This window comes from Peromyscus leucopus, chromosome 14, assembly GCF_004664715.2.
Source record: "Peromyscus leucopus breed LL Stock chromosome 14, UCI_PerLeu_2.1, whole genome shotgun sequence".
NCBI classification, from domain to species: Eukaryota; Metazoa; Chordata; class Mammalia; order Rodentia; family Cricetidae; genus Peromyscus; species Peromyscus leucopus.
In genome coordinates, this window is record NC_051075.1 from 75,750,297 (window position 1) to 75,778,208 (window position 27,912).

The 27,912-nt window shown below is 44.7% G+C and overlaps 1 protein-coding gene across 2 annotated transcripts; it reads left to right on the top strand.

Moving 5' to 3' along the window:
• Yy1 (YY1 transcription factor) lies at positions 1-27,423 on the top strand. 2 transcript variants are annotated; one of them, XR_003733195.2, is made up of 6 exons: positions 1-823; positions 12,768-12,930; positions 20,063-20,123; positions 21,757-21,915; positions 22,593-24,679; positions 25,590-27,423. XR_003733195.2 is itself a non-coding variant. In XM_028858072.2 (5 exons), the coding sequence occupies exons 1-5, from the start codon at positions 127-129 to the stop codon at positions 22,773-22,775; spliced, it is 1,263 nt and encodes a 420-aa protein (XP_028713905.1). In that variant the 5' UTR covers positions 1-126; the 3' UTR covers positions 22,776-27,423. The 2 variants fall into 2 exon arrangements, 1 of the variants encoding a protein (XP_028713905.1); XM_028858072.2 differs by having other exon boundaries at positions 22,593-27,423.
• Positions 27,424-27,912: the final 489 nt, after the last annotated feature.

A 27,912-nucleotide genomic window follows, 5' to 3' on the forward strand; every position in this document is an offset into this window, starting at 1 on the left:
CGCCCGCCCGCTCGCCGCCTTCCTCCCTCTGCCTTCCTTCCCCACGGCCGGCCGCCTCCTCGCCCGCCCTCCCGCAGCCCAGGAGCAGCCCAGGCTGCCGCGGCCGTGGCGGCCGAGCCCTCAGCCATGGCCTCGGGCGACACCCTCTACATCGCCACGGACGGCTCCGAGATGCCGGCCGAGATCGTGGAACTGCACGAGATCGAGGTGGAGACCATCCCGGTGGAGACCATCGAGACCACGGTGGTGGGCGAGGAGGAGGAAGAGGACGAGGACGACGAGGACGGGGGCGGGGGCGACCACGGCGGCGGCGGGGGCGGCCACGGGCACGCCGGCGGCGGCCACCACCACCACCACCACCACCATCACCACCACCACCACCACCCGCCCATGATCGCGCTGCAGCCGCTGGTCACCGACGACCCGACCCAGGTGCACCACCACCAGGAGGTGATCCTGGTGCAGACCCGCGAGGAGGTGGTGGGTGGCGACGACTCGGACGGGCTGCGCGCCGAGGACGGGTTCGAGGACCAGATCCTCATTCCGGTGCCTGCGCCGGCCGGCGGCGACGACGACTACATCGAGCAGACGCTGGTCACCGTGGCGGCGGCCGGCAAGAGCGGCGGCGGGTCGTCGTCGGGCGGCGGCGGCCGCGTCAAGAAGGGCGGCGGCAAGAAGAGCGGCAAGAAGAGTTACCTGGGCAGCGGCGGGGCCGGCGCGGCGGGCGGCGGCGGCGCCGACCCGGGCAATAAGAAGTGGGAGCAGAAGCAGGTGCAGATCAAAACTCTGGAGGGCGAGTTCTCCGTCACCATGTGGTCCTCAGGTGAGTGCCAGCGGCGCGCCGCCGCTCGGGATGTTTTTGTTTTGAAGGGAAGCCATGTTTTATGTGTGTGATGGGCGCCGCCATCTTCTCCGCCCGGGCAAGTATGGCGGCCCCAAAAGATGGCGGGGCGGCGGGCCGCGAAGATGGCGGCGCGGGGAGGGGCGGCGCCCGGCTAGGCCGCAATGGCGTAGTTTGGGCGAGCGGAAGCGGGCTGTGGCGGCTGGCGGGGAGGGAGGGGCCGGCGCTCCTCCACGCCCGTGTCAACGGACGTACGGCGGGGCCGGTTGAGGGCGCCGCCCCGCGCCGGGCCACCCGCCGGGCGTTGACACGGGCTGTGGCGCGGGGCGGACGCGCGCCGTTCCTCCGCCGTCCTCCCCCCCGGGGGGGGGGGTGTTGCGGCCCCGCCCCGCTGCCGGGGACGCGTAGCGTCTCCCCGGAGTCTTTTCCCGGAGCGGGCGGCGCGGAGCCCTCCGCTGCTGCCCCGCGGTCACGCTGGCCCGGGCCGTCGCCGCTGCGGGGCGGGACTTGTGTGGCACGTAGGGCTCGCGTGTGCGGGTTCGGCGGCGGTTGGAGCCTGTCACCCACGCTGCCAGCGCGCTCCTCGCCTGCTCGACCCGAAACAGGAGTTGGGAAAGGAAGGGCCGAGCATTTCACTGGCCTTTGAGCCTTAACGCATTGTGGATTTTGTTTAAGTGTTGGGTCCTATGCGGATAGGCTGGGCTGGCTTGCACAGCTGTGGACATGTGTCACCAGACTAATAAAAATTGCAAGTTTCCAGGGTCTGTAGCCTCTTTACAAACAGTAGTCCTTGTTTCCCCCATGAAAAGAATTATAAAAAGTAGTTAATTTGCCTTACTGTTTTAAACGGTTTTTAGCGAAAGTCCGTGTAGGGCCCCAAATAGCCTAAACTGAAAGAAATTCCTTTCAGTTTAGAGGTACGGAAAAGCTGTCGACTGTTCGTTTTATCCAGTACTGGGTTAACACGCTAGCCAGCTTCATTTTTGGGGTACTATCTAGACTGAATAATCCCACCGTAGCTAGTTCATGTAGCCCTTGTGATGATAAAATTTGAGTTTGAGAGCCCCTTAACGCTTTACTAAATTCTCATATTTGGGCGCAGCCTCAATATGATGTGATTTTTTTTGTTAAAATTTAGAGGAAGATCCTGAACGGAAAAGGTGGTCTAGTAGTATCAAGATGACAGAAAGCTTGATGGGTCTGCGGTTCAGAGAAGAGGGAAAGAACCCTACAGAAATCTAGTAGGAAGTGCTCAGGGCGATGTTCTGCACTGAATGAATCTCTGGTTAGAATCTGCTCAACATTTTATCAGGAGCTTTATGTCTACATAAAACTGAATTAGCCAGTACCTAGTGATTAGTCAAATTCTGCCTGCCACACATTTTGGTGGCAACAAATAGTTTGTATACTGACGTGTTTAAACAAACCCCCCTTTTTTTTCCTTTAGTAGAAATGGAATAATGAAAGTAGGTTTAGGGCTTTAGGTGAATTTACCAAATTTGAGTACCAAGTACATTAACCATATAAAACAGCTTGTATTACCTGTTTGACATTTGATCTTACCAAATTGTTAACTAGCTTTTCCAGACAAGAAAAAAACTTGGTAGTGTGTGGTATTGATTGATGAAGTACTGTGTATTAAGGCAACCAGTTTAGGGGAGAAAGTGAGGAGGGGCCTGGCTAATGTGGGTTGATGTACAATTAAGTCAGTATTTAGTCATTACTTCCCTTGTGCTTGTGTGACTGACTGCTTGCAAGGGCACATAGAGCAGCTTGGGAGTATTGTAATGTCTATTTCTTTAAAACCTTAATTGTCTAGTGTGTTACTGAGTAGTCTGCAAAAAAAAAAAAAACGGTAGTTATAAATATTTGATGGCAATAGCAAGAGATGGCCTATTTCCTCAGAAATGTCTTGGTGGTAAATGATCCTTCTTCCTTGCCTTTGTGGCTTGCAGTTATAACCAAAAAGGAGCTAAGTGGTATGTGGTCAACTATGCATGTCCCAAGTTCAGATTCTGAAAATAATTTAATCTTTAGAACCTGAATTAAGACTGTACAATAAAAGAAGAAATGGAAGCAGATTAGTTAAATGTGTCACATGTATTGCTGTGGTAGAAACGAATCTCATTTGATCCTAGGCTTGAGTTGCAACTCCACACTGTATAGTTTGTTGAATTAATACATTAGACTGGCTAAACTAGGAAGCCACAGATTTACATAAGCACCAAACTTAGTTACCTGTAGCCCTTGTAGAAAAAAAATAGTTGTACATGTGGTTAGTCTTGTTATTTTTCAAGACAGAGTTTTTTTGTGTTTCCCTGACTGTCTTAGAACTCGCTCTGTAGACAAAGCTGGACTGAGCTCAGAGTCTGCCTCTCAAGTGCTTGGGATTAAAGGCAGGAGCTACAACTGCCCAGCAACAATAGGGGGTAGTCTTAAGACACTAGTAATTTGTTTTTACCTCTTGGAATTTTGGTTTAAACACATTTTAGTAGGAATTTGTGGAAACCAGATTCTTGGGTTTTGTAGGTCTCTTGTTTTTGTGTGGTTGTTACCTCCTTGAACTTGAGAGACAGTATTGTTTGTGGAGGTCATGTTTTGATTGAAACAGTAGCAAAGCACTGTAACCATTACTTTAGAGGGTATAGAGGCCTGCCCCTTTCCTTCACCTCCTCTCTTGGTTTTCATAGTTCAGTAGTTTCTCTATCAGATACTGCAGTGGGCCCAGGCGGCGGTGGCCCACGCCCTTAATCCCAGCACTGGAAGCAGAGCCAGGCGGATATCTACAGGAGTAGAAATGACTCAAAGACAGTTGTATCTCTAAAGCCCACCCCAGCGTGGGTAACAGCTCACAGGCTGGGAACCTGGAGCACACTGCACAGCCTCCAGGTAGCTCAACAGGTTGGAGAGTGTCCTTTCCAGGGGCTTGGTTGATCTAAACTCCTTCCATGCAGATGGTCTGGTGTGAGAATCCTTTTTTGCAGCTCAGTTTCATTCTCTGAGGAGAGTCTCAGCTTTTATTATTTACTCTGGCAGGGAGTGGCCTAGAGAATCTCTTAGTTTCAGGGACTTCCTGAATCTTTCTGAGTTTGCCTTCCTGCTTTAAGGGGTTTCTTGGAGGATGGAATGTTTCAATCTAAGAAACTGTTACACAACAAATGATTATCACTTCTTGCTGCTTTTTATTTTTTGAGATCTGATACATCCCTGGCTGTCCTGGAACTCACTATGTAGACCAGGCTGGACTCAAACATGCAGAGATCTGCCAGCCTCCGCCTCCCTGGTGCTGGGATTAAAGGGGTGTGCCACCTCGATCTGCTACTTGTTTTAGGCAAGGGTCTAACATTGTGGCCAAAATTTGTCGTGATAATCATAGATCACCACAGTGACTTCATCACAGACCTATGAGTTCTCACTCCCCCATCCCTTCTTTCTACTATCTTTCTGTCTCTTGAGTTTGCCTATACCAGATACTTTATATTGATAGAATCAGATAATATTTGCTTTTTGTGTCTGGTTTAGCATGTGCTGGTCCATTTTCAGTGGCAGAATGATCCTGTAATATAGATGATTATGTGAATAAAATTAAAACTTTCTGGTTTTTGGTACTTACAGTTTGGCCATGTTTTGAAATATTTGTAGTTTTCAGATTGGTGTTTAGCTTTTTTTTTCCCTTCATTATTGACAGCTGTATTTTTTTTTTTTTTGGAAATAGTCATAAAGGAAATCATTTAGCAAAAGCATTCAGCCTTGAGAGAAACCTAGGTGGCTCTAACTATCTTCTGTTAGATCTACTATGGAAGGGCTTTGTGCTTAATTGAGTGAAAACATGGGACTCTAGAAAACAACCAATCCTAAGTTGAAGTAGAACCAAATGTGTTACATTTTTTTCTTGTTCTATACATTCAGAAAAACTCAAAGCTTGTCAGTATTGGCCATTTGCCATTCCTCTGTGGTAATCTCATTTACCATGTTGTTATCATGGAGTAAAGAGACCAAAGTCATGAATTTCCACAGAACCAAGTCCCCAAAACTCTTCAAAGCAATCCTGTTAACTACATGTCCTACATAAGGCAACCTCAGTCTAAGACCCCACTTCTGAACTGGTAACTAGGAGTCCCAGCCTGCTAAAAAGCCTGTGTGACCTTTGACTCTCCCCTGCAGGTTATTATTAACCTTTCCTTTAGCTGCCCCTGACAGCTGCTCTCTCCTTTGCCAACAGAGCAAAAAAGTCCCTTTCAGGAAAGGTCAGGACTTCTGTCCTGTCTACTGCCACTAGCATTTTAAGCTTTTGAAAGAAAAGACATAAGAACAGTCTGAGGTTGTACACGGTCAGTAGTTAAGAGCTTGCTTTTCAGAAGGACCAGGTTTGATTCCCAGCACCACACGGTGACTTACAACTGTCTATAACTCCAATTCCACCTTCTGGCTTCCTTGGGCACCAAGCATGCATGTGGTGCACATGACCTACAGTCAGGCAAAACATCCACACACATTTTTAAAAAAGGACACAGACCTACACTGAACTCGTAGGTGGGTGTTTTTCTGCTTGTTTTGAAGTTTGCCTAGACAGTCCAGTCTCTGAAAACAGAAATTTAGGACTCTTTTATAGTGGGTTATCAGCAGAACAGTTATTACAGAAAGCATTTCCTAAGATCTGCATTCTTTTGTTTAACACCTCTTCTGGCTCAAGTGACTGATTGTCTCTGTGTTCTTGCTCCTACTTTGAATAAGAAAAAGACTAATCAAAATATAAAAAATAGAAATGAAAACTTTATAGTTTCAAAACTCAGGATATTTACTTTGAGTTTTATTACATAGTTTTATCAGGAAAGTACTTACACCATTTTTTTCTGTGTATGTGTGTGTTGTGCGGTGTGTGAGGACTTCCAGAAACCAGAGTAGGATGTTAGGTGCCCTGCTCAATGCAGTCCATCGTATTTCTTTGAGATGGGTCTCTCACTGAGCCTAGAGCTAGGCTGGGCCAGCATGCCTCTTGTTTCCACTCCTCCACTCCCCCACTCCCACCTCCCACCCCCCTCAACCCCCACAGCTTTGAGTTTAACATGAGTACTGATCTCTGAACTTGGGTCCATCAGTCTTACTTACTGAACCATCTTTTTGTGAGCAGTACTTGTGAAGTATAGCTCAGGCTGGACTTTTATTCAAGACAGTCTTCCTCTCAACTCTCCAGGTGCTGTGCTTGCTGGTGCTCTCTATACAAGCCCATTGTTCAGAACCATGGGTTTGCTGATTTGATAGCTGAAACATGATTTGGATGTTGAAAACATTAATTTTATTAGTTAGACTTCTAGGAAATGGTACAGAGATCCTAGGTGCTAGTTGGCTGGCATACTGGTGTGTATCTGAACATGTGTGGTCTCTGAACATGAGGTTGGGCCATTTCCTCATTCAAAGTAACTTGTTAGTAAGGTCCTTAGTGGCTTATTGTGGTATGGGGATCTAGCCAGAGCCTTGCACATACAAGCACTCTCCCACTGAGCTATATCTCAACCCTATGATTAATTTTCAGTAACAGCCCAGTGGTTTCAGGGAATTGTACTAGTAACCACATTGTACTTGCTCTCTAGGGAGCACTGGCCAAGGCTTCTGAACTTGGTTTTGGTATTTTTTGTTTGTTTGTAAAATGAAGTAGGAATTCCCTAGTCTTTTCTTCATCGTCATCTTCTTTTTTGAAACGGAATCCTGCATTGTAGTCCAACCTGATAAAGTTCATGGCAGTCTTCCTCATTCAGTCTTCTGAGTCCTGGAATTATAGATGTGCACTACTACACTCATCTTTTTGTTTGTTTGTTTTTTGTTCCTTTGACAAGGATTAAATGCAGGGCTTCATGTGTGTTAAATGTGCACACTTATCACTTAGTCACATCCCAGTCTCCATTTTCAATCTTTAAAGCAAAGAAATTGTACTTCTTTACAAATGACCAAGTGTTTCATAAGAAGCCATATACATAGTTTCTACTGTTTCAGTGCTGGGGAAGAACCCTGAGACACCCTTGCCCTCAAAACTAAGATGACATCATCATCCTGGTACTTCAACTTTCCTTTCCTTGGGTTTTTGTTTTGGTTTTTTGTTGTTGTTGTTTTGTTTTGTTTTGCTTTTGTTGTTTCTTGTTTTGAGACAGAGTTTCTCTGTGTAGCTTTGGCTGGCCTGGAACTCACTCTGTAGATCAGGCTGGCCTCAAACTCAGAGCTCCACCTGTCTCTGTCTCCCGAGTGCTGAGATTAAAAGCTGCTGCACTACCACCTGGCATTGTACACTGGTTTCTAAAGTTGTTAAAGGTAATTCTTGTGCTGTTGTTTCTGAATAGTGAGCATTGCCATTTCAGTGTGGGTTTAGATGGTGTTGGTGCTTTGTAGATGTCGCTTTGAAAGTGAAACCAGAATGGCCAGGCATGGGGGCTCAATCCAACCAGCAAGTGCATGAGTAGGTAAATGTGGACATTGGGGAAATAGAAGCAGAATCATTGGGGTCTAATGAGCTTCTTTCATGGCAGTCAAGATGAAAAATGAATTGCACTCTCCTTACTTGATACCAAGATGGAAAAACTAAAAAGGCTGGGCTTTGGGTATAACTAGAGCAACTATAGGCTTAAGGGAGGAGGATTACATGTATGTATACATGCAACAGTGTGCATGTGGAGTTCAGAGGACAGCTTTCAAAAGTTGTTTTTTCTCTATATCATGTGGGTTCCAAGGATACAACTCAGGTCATTGGTCTTGGAAACAAATGCCTTTAACACTGAGCCATCTTCCTGGCCCCCAAGAAACCTGTCTTTTTAGAAAGAAGGGAAATCAGTTCTTTTGAGAAACCCACACTCATGTCTTGCTTGTATATTACCCTTTTTCTAAACACCTCTCTTGCTTTCTCCCCCCTAAATCTCATTTAAATCTATGGTAAACTTTAAACAAACCCCAATTTTGTTTAAAAAAAAAAAAAAGTAAAAGGGGGCTAGAGAAGATGGTATGCAAAATGATAAAAAAAAAATTCTTTTCCATCAGCCTGGTGTCATGTTTCACAGTGATTCTTGGATCTGCCAGAAATGTCTAAAAGGTGTAAAACTTGAAATATTACCTAGTTGGAATTTCCTGTCTTCTACTTTTGGTTTTTCAAGACAGGGTTTCTTCATGTGGCCCTGACTATCCCAGAACTCACTCTGCAGACTAGCCTCAAACTCAGAGATCCTCCTGCCTCTTGCCTCCCAAGTGGTGGGAACATTATTGTGTGCCACCGGGCCCTCCTCTTCCATCTTTTTTGTTGTTGTTTTTCAAGACAGGGTTTCTCTGTGTAACAGCCCTGGCTGTCCTGGAACTTACTCTGTAGACCAAGAAGGCCTTGAACTCAACTGAGATCAGGCTGCCTCTGCCTCCCGAGTGCTGGAATTAAAGGTGTGTGCCACCACCTCCCAGCTGCTCTTATGGATATACTTGCTGTGGTTGTTGAGCTTATCATTCTTTAGAACCGTTAAGCCTGGTGGAGAATACCTCATCTCGTCAGGTTGTTCGAGTTCTGGCTTCAGAGGTATGAAATGAAAGATTTAGGTTTGGTGAAATACAGTAATTTGAAGCATGAGATTGCATATGAGTGAGTTTACCTTTGAAATCATACTTGAAGAGTGAGTGTGCGCAACAACTAAGGATTCCATACTTTACATCTTCAGCTTGAAGTCCTTGTGTGAATATGTTATGCTGTGCTGAAAAATATTGCTGAATATACCCAGGTCTTTTAACTAACTCCTGGAATTTGGGTGTTACTTTATTTATACCTCTGATTAAACTAAGGTTCTTGAGGCAGGGAGAGAGGATCTTGGATTATCTAGGTGGGCCCTAAATATAATCACACCAGTGTCCTTATAATCACCTGAAGGAGTCAGGGAGAGGGACATCAGACAAAGAAGGGATGATTAGGAAGCAAGAAGTGTTGTGAATTGTGATTGTGCAGGGGTCATGAGTCAAGGACTGTGACAACCACCAACCCCCCGTCCCTATCCCCAAACTCAAGAGATACAATCCTCATAGTGACCATAGCTCATACTGGTTCTGACTCCTGATCTCGGAACTATAAGCCACCATCAGAGGGGACTACTTACTGTATATGCACATTGTCAGCAGGTAGCTGGAAAAATCTATTCTCTAGTGCAAAGTGTGGTCATCCCCAATGGCCTGAGGCCTGCTGTCCCCTTAACAGAGGAGGGAAGAGAAGAGAAGCATTTGTGCTGGGCATAGTAGCGCATGCCTTTGGCCCCAGTGTTTGGGAGGCAGAGGCAGGTTGATCCTGGTGAGTTCAAGGTCAGCCTTGAACTGTGAGCTTGGCATTTTTAACAGGGCACTCTTGCCACTGCACTCCTTTTTAGTCAGTGTCTTGTATTCTCAGTCTTTTCCACATAAGCCTTGGTTTACCTTGTCAAATCTGGTTCCATGCCAGCTTTGCCTTTAAAGGAAACTAGCAGTGAACATCTTAACAGATGTGTCCAACCTGCAGTCCATGGGCCATATGCAATTTAGTATATTTATGAACGTGGGCTAACACATTAGTAGACGACAGTGGCCAAAGATGGGACATATCCCCTGGGTCTGGTGCATTAATAATTTTAGACCAGTATTAGATCATTTTCTTCCTGAGCATGATTTGCCTTGACTTGTGTACAGTATCATCTGTTGTAGTTCGCAGAAATCAATAGTGTCTTTGACATTCAAAATGGATCAGCGCGCATTCTCTTGTACAGAATAATTTTCAGTATTAGGAGATTAAAAAAGAAAGTAATGATAGACAGTGCAGAATGTTGTATGTGTTGTGTGTATACTTGTAACCAGCACTAGCACTGTAAGGAGATGGGGCTGGAGGAACATGAGAGAGGCCAGCCACATAGTAAGATGCTAACACCAAAAACAAAACAGGCATGGAGAGGTGGCAGCTCAGTGGTTAAGAGCACTTACTGCTGTTGCAGAGGACCCAAGTTTGATTCTCAGCATAAAATAGTGGGAGGTAAGAATCCTGCTTTGCTGACACTGCAGAAATGTGGGTATATGGTGATGACAAAATGGATGATGCAGCCCTGTGTACATACGCTTCCATCTTCTTAACTGTTTGACCTCCTTTGCAAGGTCTTGTTTTTTCCATTGTTGGAATTAGGGATAGCTCCGGGACCCTTCTCCATTTTCAGTGGGTGTGTTCAATGTTTCTGTAGCTATAAATGAAGTCTGTATGCCAGTGAATGGCACCATTCTCCAACCTAGATTCCTTTTTATTCCCTGTACTTAACTTTCTGACAGCCTGCATGGACATGTCAAAGCAAAGAGAAGTGTGCTGGTGCTGGTGGTGGTTGTGGTCATTATCTCTTCCACACTTGGCTACTTCAGCAGATGACACCACACCATCCTCCAAGAGATGTATCTGGTTTAGTCTTCCAAAAGAAATCTTTACTGTGTCTTAAGGACCTCTTGGAAATGTATTTATTTGGTACCAAAACATGTTTCTCAGAAATTATTCCTTTTCTGAGTAGAAAAATTACTACCTTAATCCCCTTTTCTCTAAATAAAATTTCATCTGTAGGTCAAGCGTATGAAGGAAGGGCCAGGTAGTAACACCGGGTTTTGTGGGTTCGTGTTCTCTGTTAAAGCCAATCAAATCCCTATGTCTTTCCATCAGGAAAGCAGCCTTAGATGACCTGTAAAGAAATGGAAAGGATTGTATAAACAAACAACTTTGTTTATAAAAGTCGGAGTACTTTATTTATATGTAGGTGTGTGCATAGGTGTGCATAGGTGTCAGCTGATTCCAGAATAGGGCATCTGGTCTTCAGGAGCTGGAGTTGTGAGCCATTGGGAATGAGAACTCAACTCCAAGTCCTCTGCAAGAGCAGTACACTTTCTTAAACCCCCTGAGTCATCTCTCCAGCACCCCCCACCACGTGTTTTGATTTTTTTTTTTTTCAAAGAAGGTGACCACATTTGTTTTTGTTTGTTTGGTTTTTTGACATGTTTTGATTTTGAGACGGGATCTCACTATGTAGACTAGGCTGGCCTCAGATTCAGTTTGCCTCTTCATCTGCCTCTTGTCTGCTGGGATTAAAGGCATGTATCATCCTACCTGGCCCCACCTAGATTTTGACAGCCTTGAACTGGGACTTGGGTCTCAAAGGGTAGTAGGCTAGACTGGTGTCCAGCAGATCCCCATGCATGTTTACTGCCTTCCCAGAGCTGGGGTTCTACATGCTATGCCTGTGTTTTTACATGGGTACTGGAGAATGATCTCAGGCTTGTGGAACAAGCATATCATCAGTGACTGTCTCTCCACCCCCTCTCTTGGGTTCTTACACTTTTGAATATAGTAAGAACTGGGCCTCAAAAAAAGGGCTGGAGGTGTGGCTTCATAAGAGTGTTCCATAATTTAACTTCCCTCTCTAAAAATGTGCTCCCTGAGGGTAGAGACTATATTGTCTCTGGCCACTTTACCAGTGACAGGCATCTTCAAGGCCCTAGCTAATATATGTGGAACTAATACAAGGGTTAGTCTAGGTTAGGAATTCTCTGTGCTGTGGATTTGACACTCATCAAGTATTCCCAGGCTGGCCTCTAAAACTTTCTTTGAAATTGGAAGATGACCTTGAACCCCCCCAATTCTGGTTTACAGGCTTGTGCCATCAGGCACAGGTTATGTAGTACTGGAGAGTTTATATCTGATAAATAAAAGTGTTTCATTTTTATTTTGTTTTGTTTTAAGTGGGGGGGGGCAGTGAGACCCTTTGATCCATTGGGTAAGCTGCAAAGCCGGATGACCTGAGTTCAGTCCCCAGGCCATATATGGAGGAAGGAAGAGAACAGACTGAGTTGTCCTCTGACCTTCATACACATCTCCCCCATGCATGTCTGTGTTTTGTACAAACAGAACTTTTTTTTTTTTTTTTAACCGCTAACCCCGGGTAAGTTGCTTAATTTTCCTGTGCCTCAGTTTCTTTGGTTTGCCCACTTCATAGGGAATGTATTTAGTGATAAAGGTAGTGCTATACACAAACATTGAGTAAAATGTCACTGCTGTTAGGTAAGATTCTAGTGTTGATTTACCGTGTTTTCTAGACTAAAGAATGGTGGAGTAAGCTATGTGAGGTGGTACACCACACCTGTAATCCCAGTACTTGGGAAGTGGAGGCAGGAAGTTCAGGCTAGCATAAATAGAGTGGGGATGAGGCTTAGTAGTGCTTGCTGAGAAAGCTGGAATGATGACCTAAGTTTGATCCCTACTAAATATGAAAGGAGAATGCCTACCCCTAAAAGTTGTCCTGTTTTGTTTTGATGTTTCAAGACAGGGTTTCTGCCCTAGAACTCACTTTGTAGACCTTGAACTGAGAGATCCGCCTGCCTCTGCCTCTCTAGCCCTGGGATTAAAGGCGTGCACCACCCCTACCCAGCAAATAAACTGTTCTTATAACAAGATAAAACTTGTTATTCTAAAAAGAATTGTGGAAGGTTAGAAAGGTGTTTGGTATTTGTGTCTCCTTTGATTTTCCTTGCTAGGAGCGATAGAACTTGTAATGATTGCTCGACTCTAAGAGCGTTCTTTATCTTTTATGTACTAGTTTGTGAAATGGGTAAAAAGGCAAAACTGAGACATGAGAGAATCCAGTTAGACAAGAAGGTTAAACTTGGAGAGTATGTGACAATACACATGTGGAGAACTAGCTATTCCTGGTAGGCTAACTCGGAGCTCTAATGTGAAAGTCTGGGGGCTTGACATTAGTCTGGGTGACCCAGGAGAAGAATTAGGAGTTCAAAAGATGAAGGACAGAGAATGGGTGGTTGAGAAATTGAGGTGGTAGCTATAAATAGTTACTTAAGATTCCACTGAAGGCTATTTTTATATTCAATGTATTTGTCTAGTTAAGATGATCAATCTCGTGTGTTTCAGATGAGAAAAAAGATATTGACCATGAAACAGTGGTTGAAGAGCAGATCATTGGAGAGAACTCACCTCCTGATTATTCTGAATATATGACAGGCAAGAAACTCCCTCCTGGAGGGATACCTGGCATTGACCTCTCAGACCCTAAGCAACTGGCAGAATTTGCTAGGTAAGTTACAAGAATGTTACTTCTTTTCTATTATAGGAAGTGCTTGAATCTTGCCAGCTGTATTCTTTTGTTCCCAAGTGACAGTGATGGTTTGTATTCTTTCTATAGGGACACTTCTGAGAACAAAAGCAACAACTCTTGGTTTTGGTAATAGCTAATGCTGTTAATGTGTGAAGGGCAGCATTCTAGATCTTTGCAGACTGTGAGATGAGGCACATACTCTTTGGGTCCACAACTGGTGTTGCTGTGGAGTTAAGGAAGTTGCACGTGATTTGTTTTGAGGTGGGTGTGCACATCGCCTCTGTGCCCCTTTGTTGGTCCAAGCATGTTGCAGTGTGTCCAGGTTTATCCTGGATGCTTTGACCACAGCAGAAATTTCACCAGTTCATAGTTAGTGTGTGATGAGTGTAACTCCTGGTGTTTTCTTAATTTAAGTTGGGACTTCTGTGGCTACCCAAGCTGAGCAGTCAAGATCTGTACTCACTGATACTTGCTTGTTTGTTTTGCCTGAGATAGCATGGGTTCCTGCAGAAGTCTCTGCTGTTTATATTAATTAGTCAACCTAGATGTCCCTCAACTGAAGAATGGATAAAGAAAATGTGGTACATATACACAATGAAGTAACTACTCAGCAGTAAAAAAAAAACAAAAAAAACAATGACATCATGAAATTTGCAGGCAAATGGATGGAACTAGAAAATATCATCCTGAATGAGGACTCAGAAGGACAAACATAGTATGTACTCACTCATAAGTGGATACTAGTTGTAAGGCAAAGGATAACCAGACTACAATTCACAGCTCCAGAGAAGCCAGCTAACAAGGAGGGACCCTAAGAGAGACACATAGATAGCCCAGCAAAGGAGAAGTAGGTGAGATCTACATGAGCAATCTGGGACTGGGGGAGAGGGGTAATGGAGGGCAAGGAATGGGGGATGATTGTAGGCAGTTTTCATGAGGACATGGTAGGGTAGGGGAGCATGAATATGTAACATTTTAAGTAAAATAGAATTGCCATTAGTCCAGCATTTTTCCTTGCCCAGGGAATTAGCAATTCTATTTTACTTAAAATGTTATTTTTCATTTGTTATAGCTTAGCAAAATTAAGGCTCTGTGCATTGTTAACAACACTGCTTTTCAGATTTTGCTACCATTTGTGTTTTCTAGTACAGTTATTAGAATCAAATATTAAGCAACCTGCCCCCCAAAAGCTACAAATTCTAATGTACAGAGTTGGCAATGACATACAGTTTGGGGGTGTACTGAACCAGATTACTGTGCTTGAGTTTAATACTGTGCTCCTAAAATTAACGAACTTTTCCTTGGTGTTTAGAATTGAGTGAGGACACAAAGATGGAGTAGAGATAATAGTATGTTGTAAATGGGTTGCCAGTTGATGTGGACCCTGAGGAGCCTAGAGTTTTAAGACAGTATCTCTGTAGCCCAGGCTGACCTGGAACTTGTTTTCACCCCGAACTGACCTTGATCTCAAATGCTGTTTCAGCCTCCTAAGTGCTGGGATTATAAGTGTGTTGTATCTCCATACCCAGCTGGAACCTAGAGTGTTCATGTTAGGGCATGCATACCAGAACAGAATGGCACAGTAGAAAATACAAATGAAGTACAGTCATACCTGGGAATTGGGATGATTAAAGAAAATGAATGGAGTTGAGGTAAATTAGAATCAAATTATTTAGGTCCATGCATGCTGGCCAGAGATGTGTGGGCTTTTTGTAGAGGCAGCTGCTAAAGACTTGAACAGGGAGGAAGAGCTTTGGTTGAGGAAGATTGCATTATAGCCAAGTCTAAGATGGGTTGATGCAGGTTCCCCCCGGATTTGGGAGAAGGCTTCAAATAGAATAGTAGGGTAGACAGAGTAATGACAGGAGATAAGGAACGTTTGCTGTGTGCGTGTCTGTCTAGTTGGGGAGAAAAAAAGGCCACCAACATCTACCTTAAATTATCACCCTTCCATCGATGTTCAAGGTAGGCAGTGTTTGGATTTAGTTAAACATTCATGTGGACTTGATGGTTTTAGGAAGGAAGTTAGAATAAAGTCATGCTAAAATCATGATGTTGTGGAAGTTCTAAAAAGGGAAGTTTGGTAAAATCCTTGTGTTTGGAGAGTAAGAGAAAGCAGTGAGAGTAGAAGAGAATCGTTTGAAATAGAGACATGCAGCAGAGTGACTGCCAATGAAGAGCCTGGAGAGGGAGGAGAGAGTCTCCATTGTGACACACTGCAGCACTACTTCCGTGGCAGGGTGGAGGACCGAAGAAAGACTTGAGAGAGAGAGGGAAGCTATAGGTTGTGAGCAGTATAACTTAGGCACAGGTGACTCTTGTCATTGTTTTGACCCCCTCCCCCAATAGCTCAAAGCACCAAAGATCAAGAACTACAGAGAATGATGTTGTGAATGCCATGGCCACGGAGGGTATTTTAAAAGGAAGGAACACTCACTGTTCAAAGTCTTTATGTGGCCCAGGACCTTGTGCATGCATGGTAATGCTGCTGAGCCACAGCCCAGCTCTCAGTACTCTTTCTTTACAGTCAGCTCGTAGACTTTCATTCTGTATTAGAATCTGGTGTTGCCTTGCTTACTTTGTTAGTATGTAAAAGAAAAAAATGAAAGTTTGCCACCAAGGGGGACTAAGGATTGGATTCAGCCCCATCTTGGATTACATCCCTTACAGATCATGTTAACCTACATGGACTTATAGAACAATGGTGGTAGAGAGGAATATCTAAGCCTCCATGCCCTGTTATTTTCATGTCTTTACATTGTGAGACTCTGTATCATCATGGAAAAGGGTCTTCTGGAGGCCTTTGACTGGAACTCTGACAATAGAATACCAAGTTTCACTGTTGGGGGGTCACACCACATGATCTCTGCCAGTTATGACGAAACTTGTTCTTCTGGCCTTCCTCCTGCCCTCTGTGCTGTGATTGGAGAGCCTTGAGCTCTGAGCTTATGGCTAAAAGTTCCTATGTTCTCTCTTTCATCCTGTGGCAGAGTGGGTATGCTATCCTGGGCATGAAGCTGAGCAAAGAAATGTCTCAGACCTGCCATACTCCACCTAGACTGCTTAGCATATATAGTTACATATTTAAGTGACAGATGGAAGTTAAAAAATACAGTGAATTTTATTTGCAAGTCCTGTCTTTAAAGCTGGGGGTAAGAATTGCTTGACGGGAAACCCTAGGTTAACCGTGTGAGTCTGTAAGCCAAGTGCTGTGTCTGTTACCCAGTGCTAAGGAGAACCACATAGTCATCCTCAGCTGCATAGTGAGTGAAGCTAGTCCTGGGATACAACATGATATGCTATCTTTAAAAAGATAAAATTAGTGCCGGGCGGTGAAACCCTGTCTCGAAAAACAAAAAACAAACAAACAAACAAAAAAAAGATAAAATTAAAAAAAAAGAAAAGAAGAAAGAAAGCGAGGTGGTGGGGGCACACATACCTTTAATCCCAGCACTCAGAGACAGAGGCAGGCTGATCTCTGTGAGTTCAAGGACAGCCTAGGACTGCACAGTGAAACCCTGTCTGGGCGCCCCCCCCCCCCAAAAAAAAGTCTTGGTTTTGATGTGGTGCCACATGGGGGGGTATTCTTTATACTTTCCTGAGTTGCCTGTTTAGTCTGGGGCCTGGTGAAGTGAGTTTTGTCTCCTATTTAAATAGGCAGTTCTTTTTGTTTATTTCCTTAGAGCTGCTAGCACTGTGAGATCTTGTAGTCTGAGCTGGGTGTGGTGAGTACACACCTATAATTCCAGTACTTGAAAGGCTGAGGCAAGAAGATTTCAAGTTCAAGGCCACGCTGGGTTTCCTGATGAGACCCTGGTGCTTGCAGAGGATAGCTGTGTGACAGCAGAGACTGTCCTAACAGCTCAAGTTCTGCCTGTTGGCTCTGCTCTGAGTTTGTTGTGCATCAACTTAGTTGGGACTTTGGTTAAACAGTGCTCTGTTAAAATTGTGCTACAGAGGTGAGCTGTGGAGTCCAGTCTTGATGGTAGCGCTCCTTCCGCGTGTGACAGGGTGATGTACTGATGTACTGTCAAGTCTAGCAGCCATGCTGCACAGCAGGCCCTCTAGTTTTATTAGAGTAGAAAACTGTTCAGGGCGCCTTTCTGCTTATGCTGTTTTGTTTCAGTCTCTTGGTCCTTTGGTTGAAAGATAGTTCAGACTATAAGAATCATGTGAATTGTTTAGCATAAATGACATGATAATTTCAAAGAGTAAATTCATTTTGCTGGGTGCAGTAGCGGGTGTTTATAGATCTACCATGCAGGAGCCTGAGGCGAAAAATTGACAGGCTCAAAGCCAATCTGGGCTATGTGGCTGGGACTCTGTCTCAAACACCAAAGGAACAAAAGGATGAACTCATTTCTAACCACATGACCAGTGATAGTAGTGACTGTCGCTGCCCAGGTGTCCAGTGTGTGTTGTCTTTGACTCCTTGCAGCTCTGACATAGGGAGCATTGTGCCTGCTTACAGAGTAAGAAATTGAGGCTGAGAAGTTGAGTGATTTGCTCAAGGTCATGAAGCTAGTAGAAGCCAACTCCAAGTCACATATCCATTCTGTCGTTGTCTTCATCGTGTCTGGGTCTGTAAAGTATCCCAGTCAATGAAAGAAAAGGCATCCGGGTGCTGAGGGGAGGAGTGGGGTGGTGGTGAGAGTGGCCTTCATTCTTCACTCGGACAGCAGAGCATCTCTTAGGGAAGAACCACTCTGTTACAGATAGTTAAGTCCTCCATTGATTCTGAGTCTTAGGTTTGTCCAAATGCATTGTAAATTCTCATTCTAAAATTCATACTGAATGTTAGCACATACTTTTGACAATGACATTTTAAGGGGAGGGGAAGTAACACCACCAACCAAGAGTGGTGCACTTAGCATGTGGAAATAGGAAAGTCACAAATTCAAGGCCAGTCCTGTGTTACACACAGAGCAGGTTCAAGACTAGTCTGGGATATACGTGAAGAGCTTGTTTCAAAACACCCAATTGACACTTGAGAGAGAAAGCCAGGTGATGGTGGTGCACACCTTTAGCTGCCTTTAATCCCAGCACTCAGGGGCAGAGGCAGGTGAATTTCTGAGTGCCAGGACAGCTTGGGCTACAAAGTGAAATTCAGGATGGCCAGAGCTACACAAAGAAACCCTGTCATGGGCTGGAGAGATGGCTCAGCCGTTAAAGGCTAGGCTCACAACCAAAAATATAAGAAACCCTATCACAAACAACATAAATAAATAAGTAGAGACTTGAAAGAAGTAGAAGTGTTCATGAATTGCTGCTGTTTCATGCTGATCTAACCTCTAGGTGGCGCAGGCGCGCCGGCCTCTTATCCTACTCTGAACTGAACCCCAAACTTCAGAATTTACTGGCATTTAAGACAAGAGACTGGTACAGATTGATTACACATGTAATCCTAGTACTTAAGTAGAGACAGGCATTTGAGACCAACAGAGGCTAGTTAAGAGCAGGCAACTTAAGTAAGTTGGCATACTGGTAATCTACTTAAAGTGTGTCTGCAGGGTTGGAATTGGGAAGACTATTTTGAGATTCATCATCAGGCACTGTAGTAGCTTCCTCTCTGTCTCTAGGCGTGGACAGTTTGCCAGGTCACAGGGTTTGGCAGTGTAGGGAGGACCAGTTACTCTCACTGGTTTGAGTGAAAAGAGTAACCTGGGCCTCTGTTAACTGTCACAAGTCACCTTTGGTACATTGTCGTTATTGTTATGAGACCATTGGCTTAGTTATTGTTTATGTATCAACCATCATAGAAGAGTATGATGTGGCAGCAGAACTAGGGATAGAAAGATGTTTTCAAATTTTAAATCTTTAATTTTCTATGAACTCAGGATTTTTTTGTCCCTTGATCATACACAGGTCAGTAGGGAATATTTGGAAAGAAAGTTTTCATAAAAACCAAGGTTGCTTGAGTAAGTAGCATATGGACAGGTTCTTTATTGGCAAGCTGTGTGGATAGTAGCCTCACCAGGGGTTCTCCCAGCTGCCATATTACCGAAGTTCTTTTCTCACAGGGGAGCTCCCAATCCACAACCAGAAATTTTAAAAAATAAGCTAGCTGTGGTGGCAAAACCCTGTCTCAAAAACAGAGTAAAATTAAAAGTTCTATAAAAAACTGTCATCTCTTTCTACCACCAAAATAAATACTTTACAAGCAGTGTAAGAGGCAGTTACTCATTGGGCGATGGTAGCACATGTCTTTAATCCCAGCATTCAAGAGGCAGAAGCAGGTGGATGGATCTCTGTAAGTTCAAGGCCAGCCTGGTCTACAGAGTGAGGTCCAGGACAGCCAAGGATACACACAGAGAAACCTGTCTTTAGCACCCCCCCCCCCAAAAAAAAAAAAAAGTGGCGACGTCACCAGTCTACCAGTCTCTTGGAAGTAGCCAGTACACATTGGGGGTTTCCTTGGAGTGTTAGTGTTTATTACATGGGTATAGGGTGTAAATAATTCTGATTAAAAGTACTGTTCAGTTGCACAATTATATCCCTGAACGATTTATGTCTGTATGACATGGGCCGTGTGTGTGTGTGTGTGTGTGTGTGTGTGTGTGTGTGTGTGTGTGTGTGTGTGATATTGTTTGTTACTGTATTTTAAAGATGTGTATTTTTGAAACTTTCCGATGCCCATTGTTCCCTTTTTTATAAGACACCCTTGTCATCAAAGCAGCTGATTTGGGTAGCTTGCCATGGCCCCACCCTGACTAAGTGATTAGTCTGAAGTTGTCAGGGCTGTTGATCTTTGTGGGATTTTTGATTTTGTTTAACGGGGTTAGGTGGGAAGAGCAGATGTTGGAGTCACAAGATAATGGTGCCGATGGTGCCATTCTGAGCCACACAGCGTTCTCAAGAGGCAGCAGTGCAGCCTCTTGGAGCACTAGCACTTACCTAGAAAGTCAGAAGAGCACCACTTGCTCTTCTGGCCAGCAGTCTGGGCAGTTTGGTCCTTTCTCCTTTGTGGAAGGAAGGCACCATCAGCTTAGTGTTGGTGCTACAAAGGCGAAATCTCAGGACTATTTGATTTATGCTTGTCGAGTGTGACCCACTCCTACAAATCTGTCTTTCTCTCTCTCTCTCTCTTTCTCTTTTTTGTTTTTTCAATAAGAATGAAGCCAAGGAAAATTAAAGAAGATGATGCTCCAAGAACAATAGCTTGCCCTCATAAAGTAAGTAATGCGAGGGGAGTGTTGGTTAGCTGCTGCTTAGGCTTCAGACAGTTTGTAAGGAACATGTACTTTGATTTCCACTTTTGTAACTAAAACAGAGTGAGGAATTAGGATTTTTGGTTTATAAACACGAGGGAGTTAATTTTGTTTTGTTTTAGTTAAGTGGGGCTGCTATAGGGGCCAGTGTTCTTATTTCTGTATATTGACTGTACTGTGTTAGGACTATTTTCTTTGGATCATAAGCAAGTCTGTCTTAAGACACTGGGTTGTTCTCACCCACAAGTCTTTATGAAAGACTCTCTCCTAAGCTCGTGATTGAAACTTGGACATTATTTTGGATGTTGCTAGAATAGACCAAATAAAGACTTGGTGATTTTCTTCAGTTTTCTTTTTACTCTGTTAATTGTGCTACTAGAAGGGTGCATAACTGTTTTCAAACGCAGCTCTGGTCTTTAAAGTAAAGGGGGGTGACTGAAAAGCAGTTTGAGGTGTCTGGGGGTGGTGGTCAAATTTGATTGGACTCAAACAGGGAAAGATGTAAATGCTGAGAAACAAAGGGGAAGAAACCATGAATAAAGAATTTCCCAAAACAGCAGTTGGAGAAGAGTAAGTGTGCTTTGGTAGATTGCTACTGAAGACCATGCACCTAAGTCTCTGTACTCGTAAATGCTTGTGGTGTGGAGGTGTGGGGTGCATGGTGGAGTTTATCAGAGCCAAAATGAAGACGCATTTGAAAACCGTTATGCCATAAGCGCCGGGATCTCTTTGCTTCTCTGTATAAATGGGAGCTGAAGCTAGAGGTCACGGTGGAAAACTGGCTTTCCCCTCCCTTTTGCCTGTGAAGCTGTCTAGTGGTGACCTGTGCTGTCCTTCTGTCATGCTGTCTCACCATTTCCCCACTCACTCCATCATGGGCAACAACTGCAGAAGAAATTGTTGAGGACATGCTGCTCTCGGGCACAACACATCCATCTGCCTCCCCCGCACTGGTATCGCTTTGCCTGCCTCTTCCTTTTCCCAGTGTCTCACCAAATAAATTTCTTCTGTAGTTGCCATTCCTTGGAGACCCTCTTGCTTCTTTCTCTGTCAAGAAGGGGAAAGAGGCAAAGAGAGAAGAGGGAACAGTAGGCGATGGAGAATGACAGCCCATTGTTGCAGCACAGAATACGGGGCCCACCAAAGGTAGTGGTGGACTACCGTCATTTTAACTCCGTTTATTTCTCAGTGCTTCTGTTACTTCATCTGGGGGCTGTAGCTGGGTGAGGCGGCTGTGGTGTAGCTGGAAGCCGGGGTGCTGGGTTCTACTCCCAGCTTGGCTGGCTACTGCTCGTAGTGTGACCTTGGGCAAGTCTACCTCAGTTCATCTCTAAGCCTCAGTTTCCTCATCTGTAAAAGCACGGGTTTGCCGTAAATAATAAGGCCTTTTTCTCAGCTGTCTGATTTGTTTACTTTTTTTTTTATTTTTATTTTTATTTTTGTCTTAAATAGCCTTAATGTCCTGTAATGCTAAGTAAACTTAAGGGGGGGCTGGGGAGGTTGTTTGCTGTAAAAACATCAGTGAAGGCTGTTGAGTTTTTGAGTCCTTTCTTACAGTTTGCAGTGTGAACCACTAAGCTTCTTTCTCTGTTTTAAGGGCTGCACAAAGATGTTCAGGGATAACTCTGCTATGAGAAAGCATCTGCACACCCACGGTCCCAGAGTCCACGTCTGTGCAGAATGTGGCAAAGCGTTCGTTGAGAGCTCAAAGCTAAAACGACACCAGCTGGTTCATACTGGAGAGAAGCCCTTTCAGGTAGAGCCAGTTCTTGTTCCCCATACTGCAAGTTAGGGTGGTGATATCAAGCATGGTTGGGGGGTTGGCGGTCTCTTATTCCCACTCCTGATATGGCTCCCTAAAGGTCTGCCTGGGTTCCTGGTGATTGTGTGTGACTGCAGGTGTTAGATCCTGGGTGAATGATGTCTGTTGAGAGAAACAGGATTATGTGAGAGTAAGCCCACGCTTAAATTTGTGGCGCATTCAGAGACTCAAAGGTCCCATGTTTTGGAAGTGAGTAATGTATTATTACTGATAGAATGCTTATAAAAGGCTGTGGCTACTATGTGCGGCTCCAGGTGACACTCGGTGCTGCTTATAGAAGCAAATGAGTCTGCAACACAATTCTGTGTGACATTTGGCATCACAAAATGTCTTAATCATCTGTACTCTACTTTTTGGGGTGTCTGCGGAAGTACTAGAGCCTTAAACTGGCACTTAGCACAACATACTTGTTTCTTAAGAGCTCACCATGGGCTTGTAGTGTCAGAGATTCCTGTCTGTCAGTTCTAGAATATGCCCAGAAGGTTTTCCAGGACAGGAAGCAGACAGGCTCAGTAAAATAATAGGTGGTTTTCCATCCAAGCAACGTGCCATTGACCCCAGTGTCTGGTCCTAGTTGCCAAGTGGGTTGATGTCTGGTTTTTCCTTGACAGTGCACATTCGAAGGCTGCGGGAAGCGCTTTTCACTGGACTTCAATTTGCGCACGCATGTGCGAATCCATACCGGAGACAGGCCCTATGTGTGCCCCTTCGACGGTTGTAATAAGAAGTTTGCTCAGTCAACTAACCTGAAATCTCACATCTTAACACACGCTAAAGCCAAAAACAACCAGTGAAAAGAAGAGAGAAGACCTTCTCGACCACGGGAAGCATCTTCAGGAGTGTGATTGGGAATAAATATGCCTCTCCTTTGTATATTATTTCTAGGAAGAATTTTAAAAATGAATCCTACACACCTAAGGGACATGTTTTGATAAAGTAGTAAAATTTAAAAAATACTTTAATAAGATGACATTGCTAAGATGCTCTATCTTGCTCTGTAATCTCGTTTCAAAAACAAGGTGTTTTTGTAAAGTGTGGTCCCAACAGGAGGACAGTTCATGAACTTCGCATCAAAAGACAATTCTTTATACAACAGTGCTAAAAATGGGACTTCTTTTCACATTCTTATAAATATGAAGCTCACCTGTTGCTTACAATTTTTTTAATTTTGTATTTTCCAAGTGTGCATATTGTACACTTTTTGGGGATATGCTTAGTAATGCTGTGTGATTTTTCTGGAGGTTGATAACTTTGCTTGCGGTAGATTTTCTTTAAAAGAATGGGCAGTTACATGCATACTTCAAAAGTATTTTCCTGTACAAAAAAAAGTTATATAGGTTTTGTTTGCTATCTTAATTTTGGTTGTATTCTTTGATGTTAACACATTTTGTATAATTGTATCGTATAGCTGTATTGAATCATGTAGTATCAAATATTAGATGTGATTTAATAGTGTTAATCAATTTAAACCCATTTTAGTCACTTTTTTTTTTCCAAAAAATACTGCCAGATGCTGATGTTCAGTGTAATTTCTTTGCCTGTTCAGTTACAGAAAGTGGTGCTCAGTTGTAGAATGTATTGTACCTTTTAACACCTGATGTGTACATCCCGTGTAACAGAAAGGGCAACAATAAAATAGCGATCCTAAAGAAAGATAATGGCAGAAAGAGATCTGTAAGCACAGCCTTATTTTCTTCTGTTGTCCAGAATACTTAGAAGTCTTGAGCCTCCCAGAAATTGGAAGCTAAATAAAGCAACTCGAGTTTCCTTTATTTTGCACTCAGTGACAGTGACTGTGATGAGATCCATGCATGGACACTTAATATTTCCTACACGCCCTGAATTCCGAAGGAGTAGGCAGTAGGCACCCTGAGCTAAGGAACTACCTCAGAGTACACCAGATGGCCCATGGCCAACAGGATTGCCCTTGATATCTTGGTGCGTGTGGGAGTGATGCATTTGCGTGGAGCCTGATGCTTTCTGAATGGAAGGCACCAACTGGCAGTGGGTGTACCAAGGGAGGACGGGCCTTTCTTCTCATCACTCAGGCTGCCTTCAAGGGCAGTGGCTCCTTGGCTTGTCCAATAGGAAATCCAGTGCAGTCCTTATTAGATGCTAGCAGCTGTAGCAATTGAGTGCCAGTAGCTGTTTGATGCTTGTAAACACACTAAGTGCAGAGCGGCAAGGCGATTAGATTATTAGAAAGTTGTACTCAGTGAGTACTTGACTTGTCATGTTGTGACCTCTTCAATGTATGAGTATAATTTTTGAATTTACTTAAAGTCAAATACCAGACTTGTTAAATATTTTATAAACTGCCGTGATACATCAAATTTTCATTTATTCAAAATGCAAACCTAACTGTCTGTCTTTCTGTGCTGAATGCTTAACTACAAGGTAAATGACAAACCAATACCAGATTTAGTCACAAAAGAGGCTGGGAGACCAACCGGTCGAACACTTAGCCTGATTTCTTATGGCCTCACCAGGAGGATTGGTGACCTAGAAACAGTGACCCCGTGGCTCTGTGGAATTTTGAAGTGCCTTCTGAACCATAAATGAAAATCGTAACTTGGGACACTTGTTTTTATTCGTCCAGAATCTGTTATCCAATGAGTAGTTGACGGGACTGAGTTCATCAGCAGACCGAGCTGTGCTTGGATGACAGGCTTTGCTGTGCCTGGCAGTCAGGAGAGAGGTAAGCCTGAGGAGGGGGTCCCTTCCGAGCCAAGTGCCCCGTGTGATTCTCTGCCAGGCCTGGGCAGAGCTTCATCAGTGCTTTTGTGAGCACCCAGGCCTTCGCTCCCTACCATCAGGTTGAGCTTTCCCAAATGCCCTGCAGTAGGAGTCCAGAGCCACGTTGCCCACCCTCACCCAGTATTGTGCCACCTTTGAGCCTGGCCCTGGCACTTCCTCAAGACCCTTGCCCAAGGCTCCACAGCAGAGCAGACCTGTGCAGTGGGCCTGCCAGCTACCCTGAGAGTCAGGCCTATGTATGGAGTGAGGCCTCATCCTCTGTGCCTTGATTCCTTGGGAGATGCCCTCAGCCATCTCTTCTGTCCCTTTCTGTCTGAGTGGAACAGCCATCGTCTCTGCCCTTTCTGTGTTAGCATTGTCTTCTCAGTGTGCAGTTAACTTCTGTTAGGCGTTCATTTGGGGGTTCAAAGACAGCTTGGTATGCAGGTCCTTGCTGACTGCAATTTGGGCTTAGGACAGCAGCATAGGGAACTAGCATGAGTGGCAGTAGCCAGAGGAAAGCTGCTTCTCATTGGCTTTGGCTTAAACCCATTTTGCTTGTTAGAATTTATTATTTTGTTATACATGTAATTTACTAAAATTTGAAATGGTGTTCTAACAGTGAGTCCATTGTCTAGAGAATTAATCTGATTTGTAAGTAATACTGATAGACATATTTTCTTACATCTGAGCAGAAATAAATGCATGTTTTTAGCAAATGTAATGTAAAAACTCCAGAGGATAAGTTTACACCTAATAAGATGTTGTTTTCTATTTTTGAATTTGTTATTTGCCCCTCTTTGGTAGTGGGGTTGGGGGCATATTATCTGTATACAGAGCTGTCACTCCAGAGTGACGTTTATTTCCCACAGAGATGCTGAGCTCACGCCGTGCTGGTCCCATGCGATGTGTGTGCTTTGCCCAGACTCCAGGCCGGAGGAGCTGAGGAAAACCCAAGACTTTTTCCCCCTATTTGGTTTCCATGCACAGGTTCTTCTGAATGCCACTTGTTTTGCTAAATTTGGGGATAGAAGACCCTTTGAGGGATTGGTATGTGCAATGCTTGCCCATGTTTCTAGGCAGAGTTGTAGCTGGTGTGTGTCTTCACGGAGATGAGAACCTACTGTCAGTGAGGTGTGCGGTGCTCCAAGGGTGATACGGTGCTGGCCTGGCTTAGCACCCACCCACCGTCCCACTCTGCAGGACTCAACCTGTGGTATAACCTCAGATCACTCACACTAGAGTGTATGTCTATGACCCAGGAAGTCTTGCCCCCTAATTTCACCTACTCCCCACACAGGCAGAGAGACCTGACCGACCGCTTCTACCTTTCCTCTGTGCTCCAGAATTGGCTTAATTTTGTCAGTCTGCAATGTTCATGTTTTATTCTCTCAACATCTAGCCTATAGCAAGAGCAGGGACTTCGAGGGTCAGAACAAGGGGTGTGAGCACAAGAGTTGCCAGTAGATGCCAAGACTACTAAAGGCTTTGTCCTAGCAGCCCTTTGCTAGCCCAGATTGTTCAGCTCCGGGCATAAGAGGCCCCTATCTGACTTTGCAGCTCCTTGGTGTTAGTGTGGCTTCAGCACCTTCCAGAGCCCAGGCCTAGCAGGGCCTGGCAGATGCACTCCACCTAAGATTTCAGCTGAGGCTAGGAAGTCAGAACTCCCGAGGCATATGTGCTTTCTTGCAACTCTGGGTGAACACCTCATCTTCTGCTCTTTGGCTGGTCAGAACAAAATGTACTTCATGCTTCAAATCACTCACCTCCCAGCAGCATTGACCAGACTGATTAGGTCTCCAAAGTACTGACCTTTTCCCACCGCTTGTCACTGTTCTCAGGGTGTGCTCAGGTGCCTTGCTTGCCTCAGATGGCTTCAAGTACAGGCCCTTCAGATGAGTGGCACCAGGCGGGAGAGGATAGGTGTGTGGCTAAGAGGCTTCCTGGCATCTTTGGGCCTAATTGTTCCATATGGTGCCAGGAAGATCATCCTCCAGCTGGGACATTATTTAGACTTTATAGGAAGGGTGGGTGGCAGTTGTGAACAAATGTCACTCTGTCCCTTATAAAACCAGTAAGGGAGCATTGGGGCTGAATGTTGGCAGCAGGTCATCAAGCAGGATGCACCTTCCACAGACTAGTACAAGGTATGCCCAGCCAGCGTTCTGGGGATGTGTTAATTGGCAGCACATTGGCATTCCACAGAGTGGCAGGTTTGATGATACTACTTAAGGCCACTCAGACACCCCAAGAAATGACATTGGGGATGGGCAGCTGTGCTGGGTTGTTGTCTCCCTGCCTGGGGCCACGTGGTGTCTACATACATACATAGTGTAACGGAGGGGAGAAGGCGTCAGTACCAGAGTCACCTCTTTCATAATGCCAGCAGCTGTTAGACTCTGATGTCTACAAATGACAAGAAAAGTTGTGTTTTCATTTTCTGGGAACTCCTATAGGCCTTGGCTCAAGGACTTTGCATTGTGTGTCATGTACATCTTTTCAAGTGTTCTTTGCTGTTCTGGAATTGTCCTTGGTTTTTCCTTAGCTCATAGATCATAGACACAGAAATATTATAGTATTTAAAGCATCCGCATCAAGCATCAGATGGCTTCGCATCCAGGAAAACATGATAACTCAGTTTGAAGCACCAAGCATGTGTAACATGGCTCTATACAATACAATAAACGCTAATGTTAAGCTTTTTAATGCCTGTGGTTCTTATTTGTTCTGACTTTGCCTTAAGCCTGGGGTGAGCTCCCCAACCTGGTCTGAGAGGTCCTGAGTTCCCAGGGAAGATGCAGTGGCATCCCTTCTCACCCAGGAACAGTGACACCAAGTGCAAGAAATGTTCCACTCCCAGGCCAGGAGTTGTAAAGAGTCCCGCCTATCGCCAGAAAGCACAGCCAAGTGCTTATCAACCAGCTAGGCTTGTGATCCCCAGTGTTGGCCCTGGAAGCTCGGAAACCAAAAGATGGATTCATAAACCAACTGTCCGGGACTTGGCTGGGAATGTGCTTTTCTGCCTGGGGCCCTGGAGCCTTAATGGTGCTTGCAAGCAAGGTTCTCTGCCCCTCCCCCCATACTGAAATGGGGCTGCAGGCATGATGTTGCTGAGGTGGCAAAGCCCCAGCCCCTGTGAGCCCAAAACTGCTGAGGCCATAAAGGACCGAGCAGCTGGAATGAACATCCGTTCCT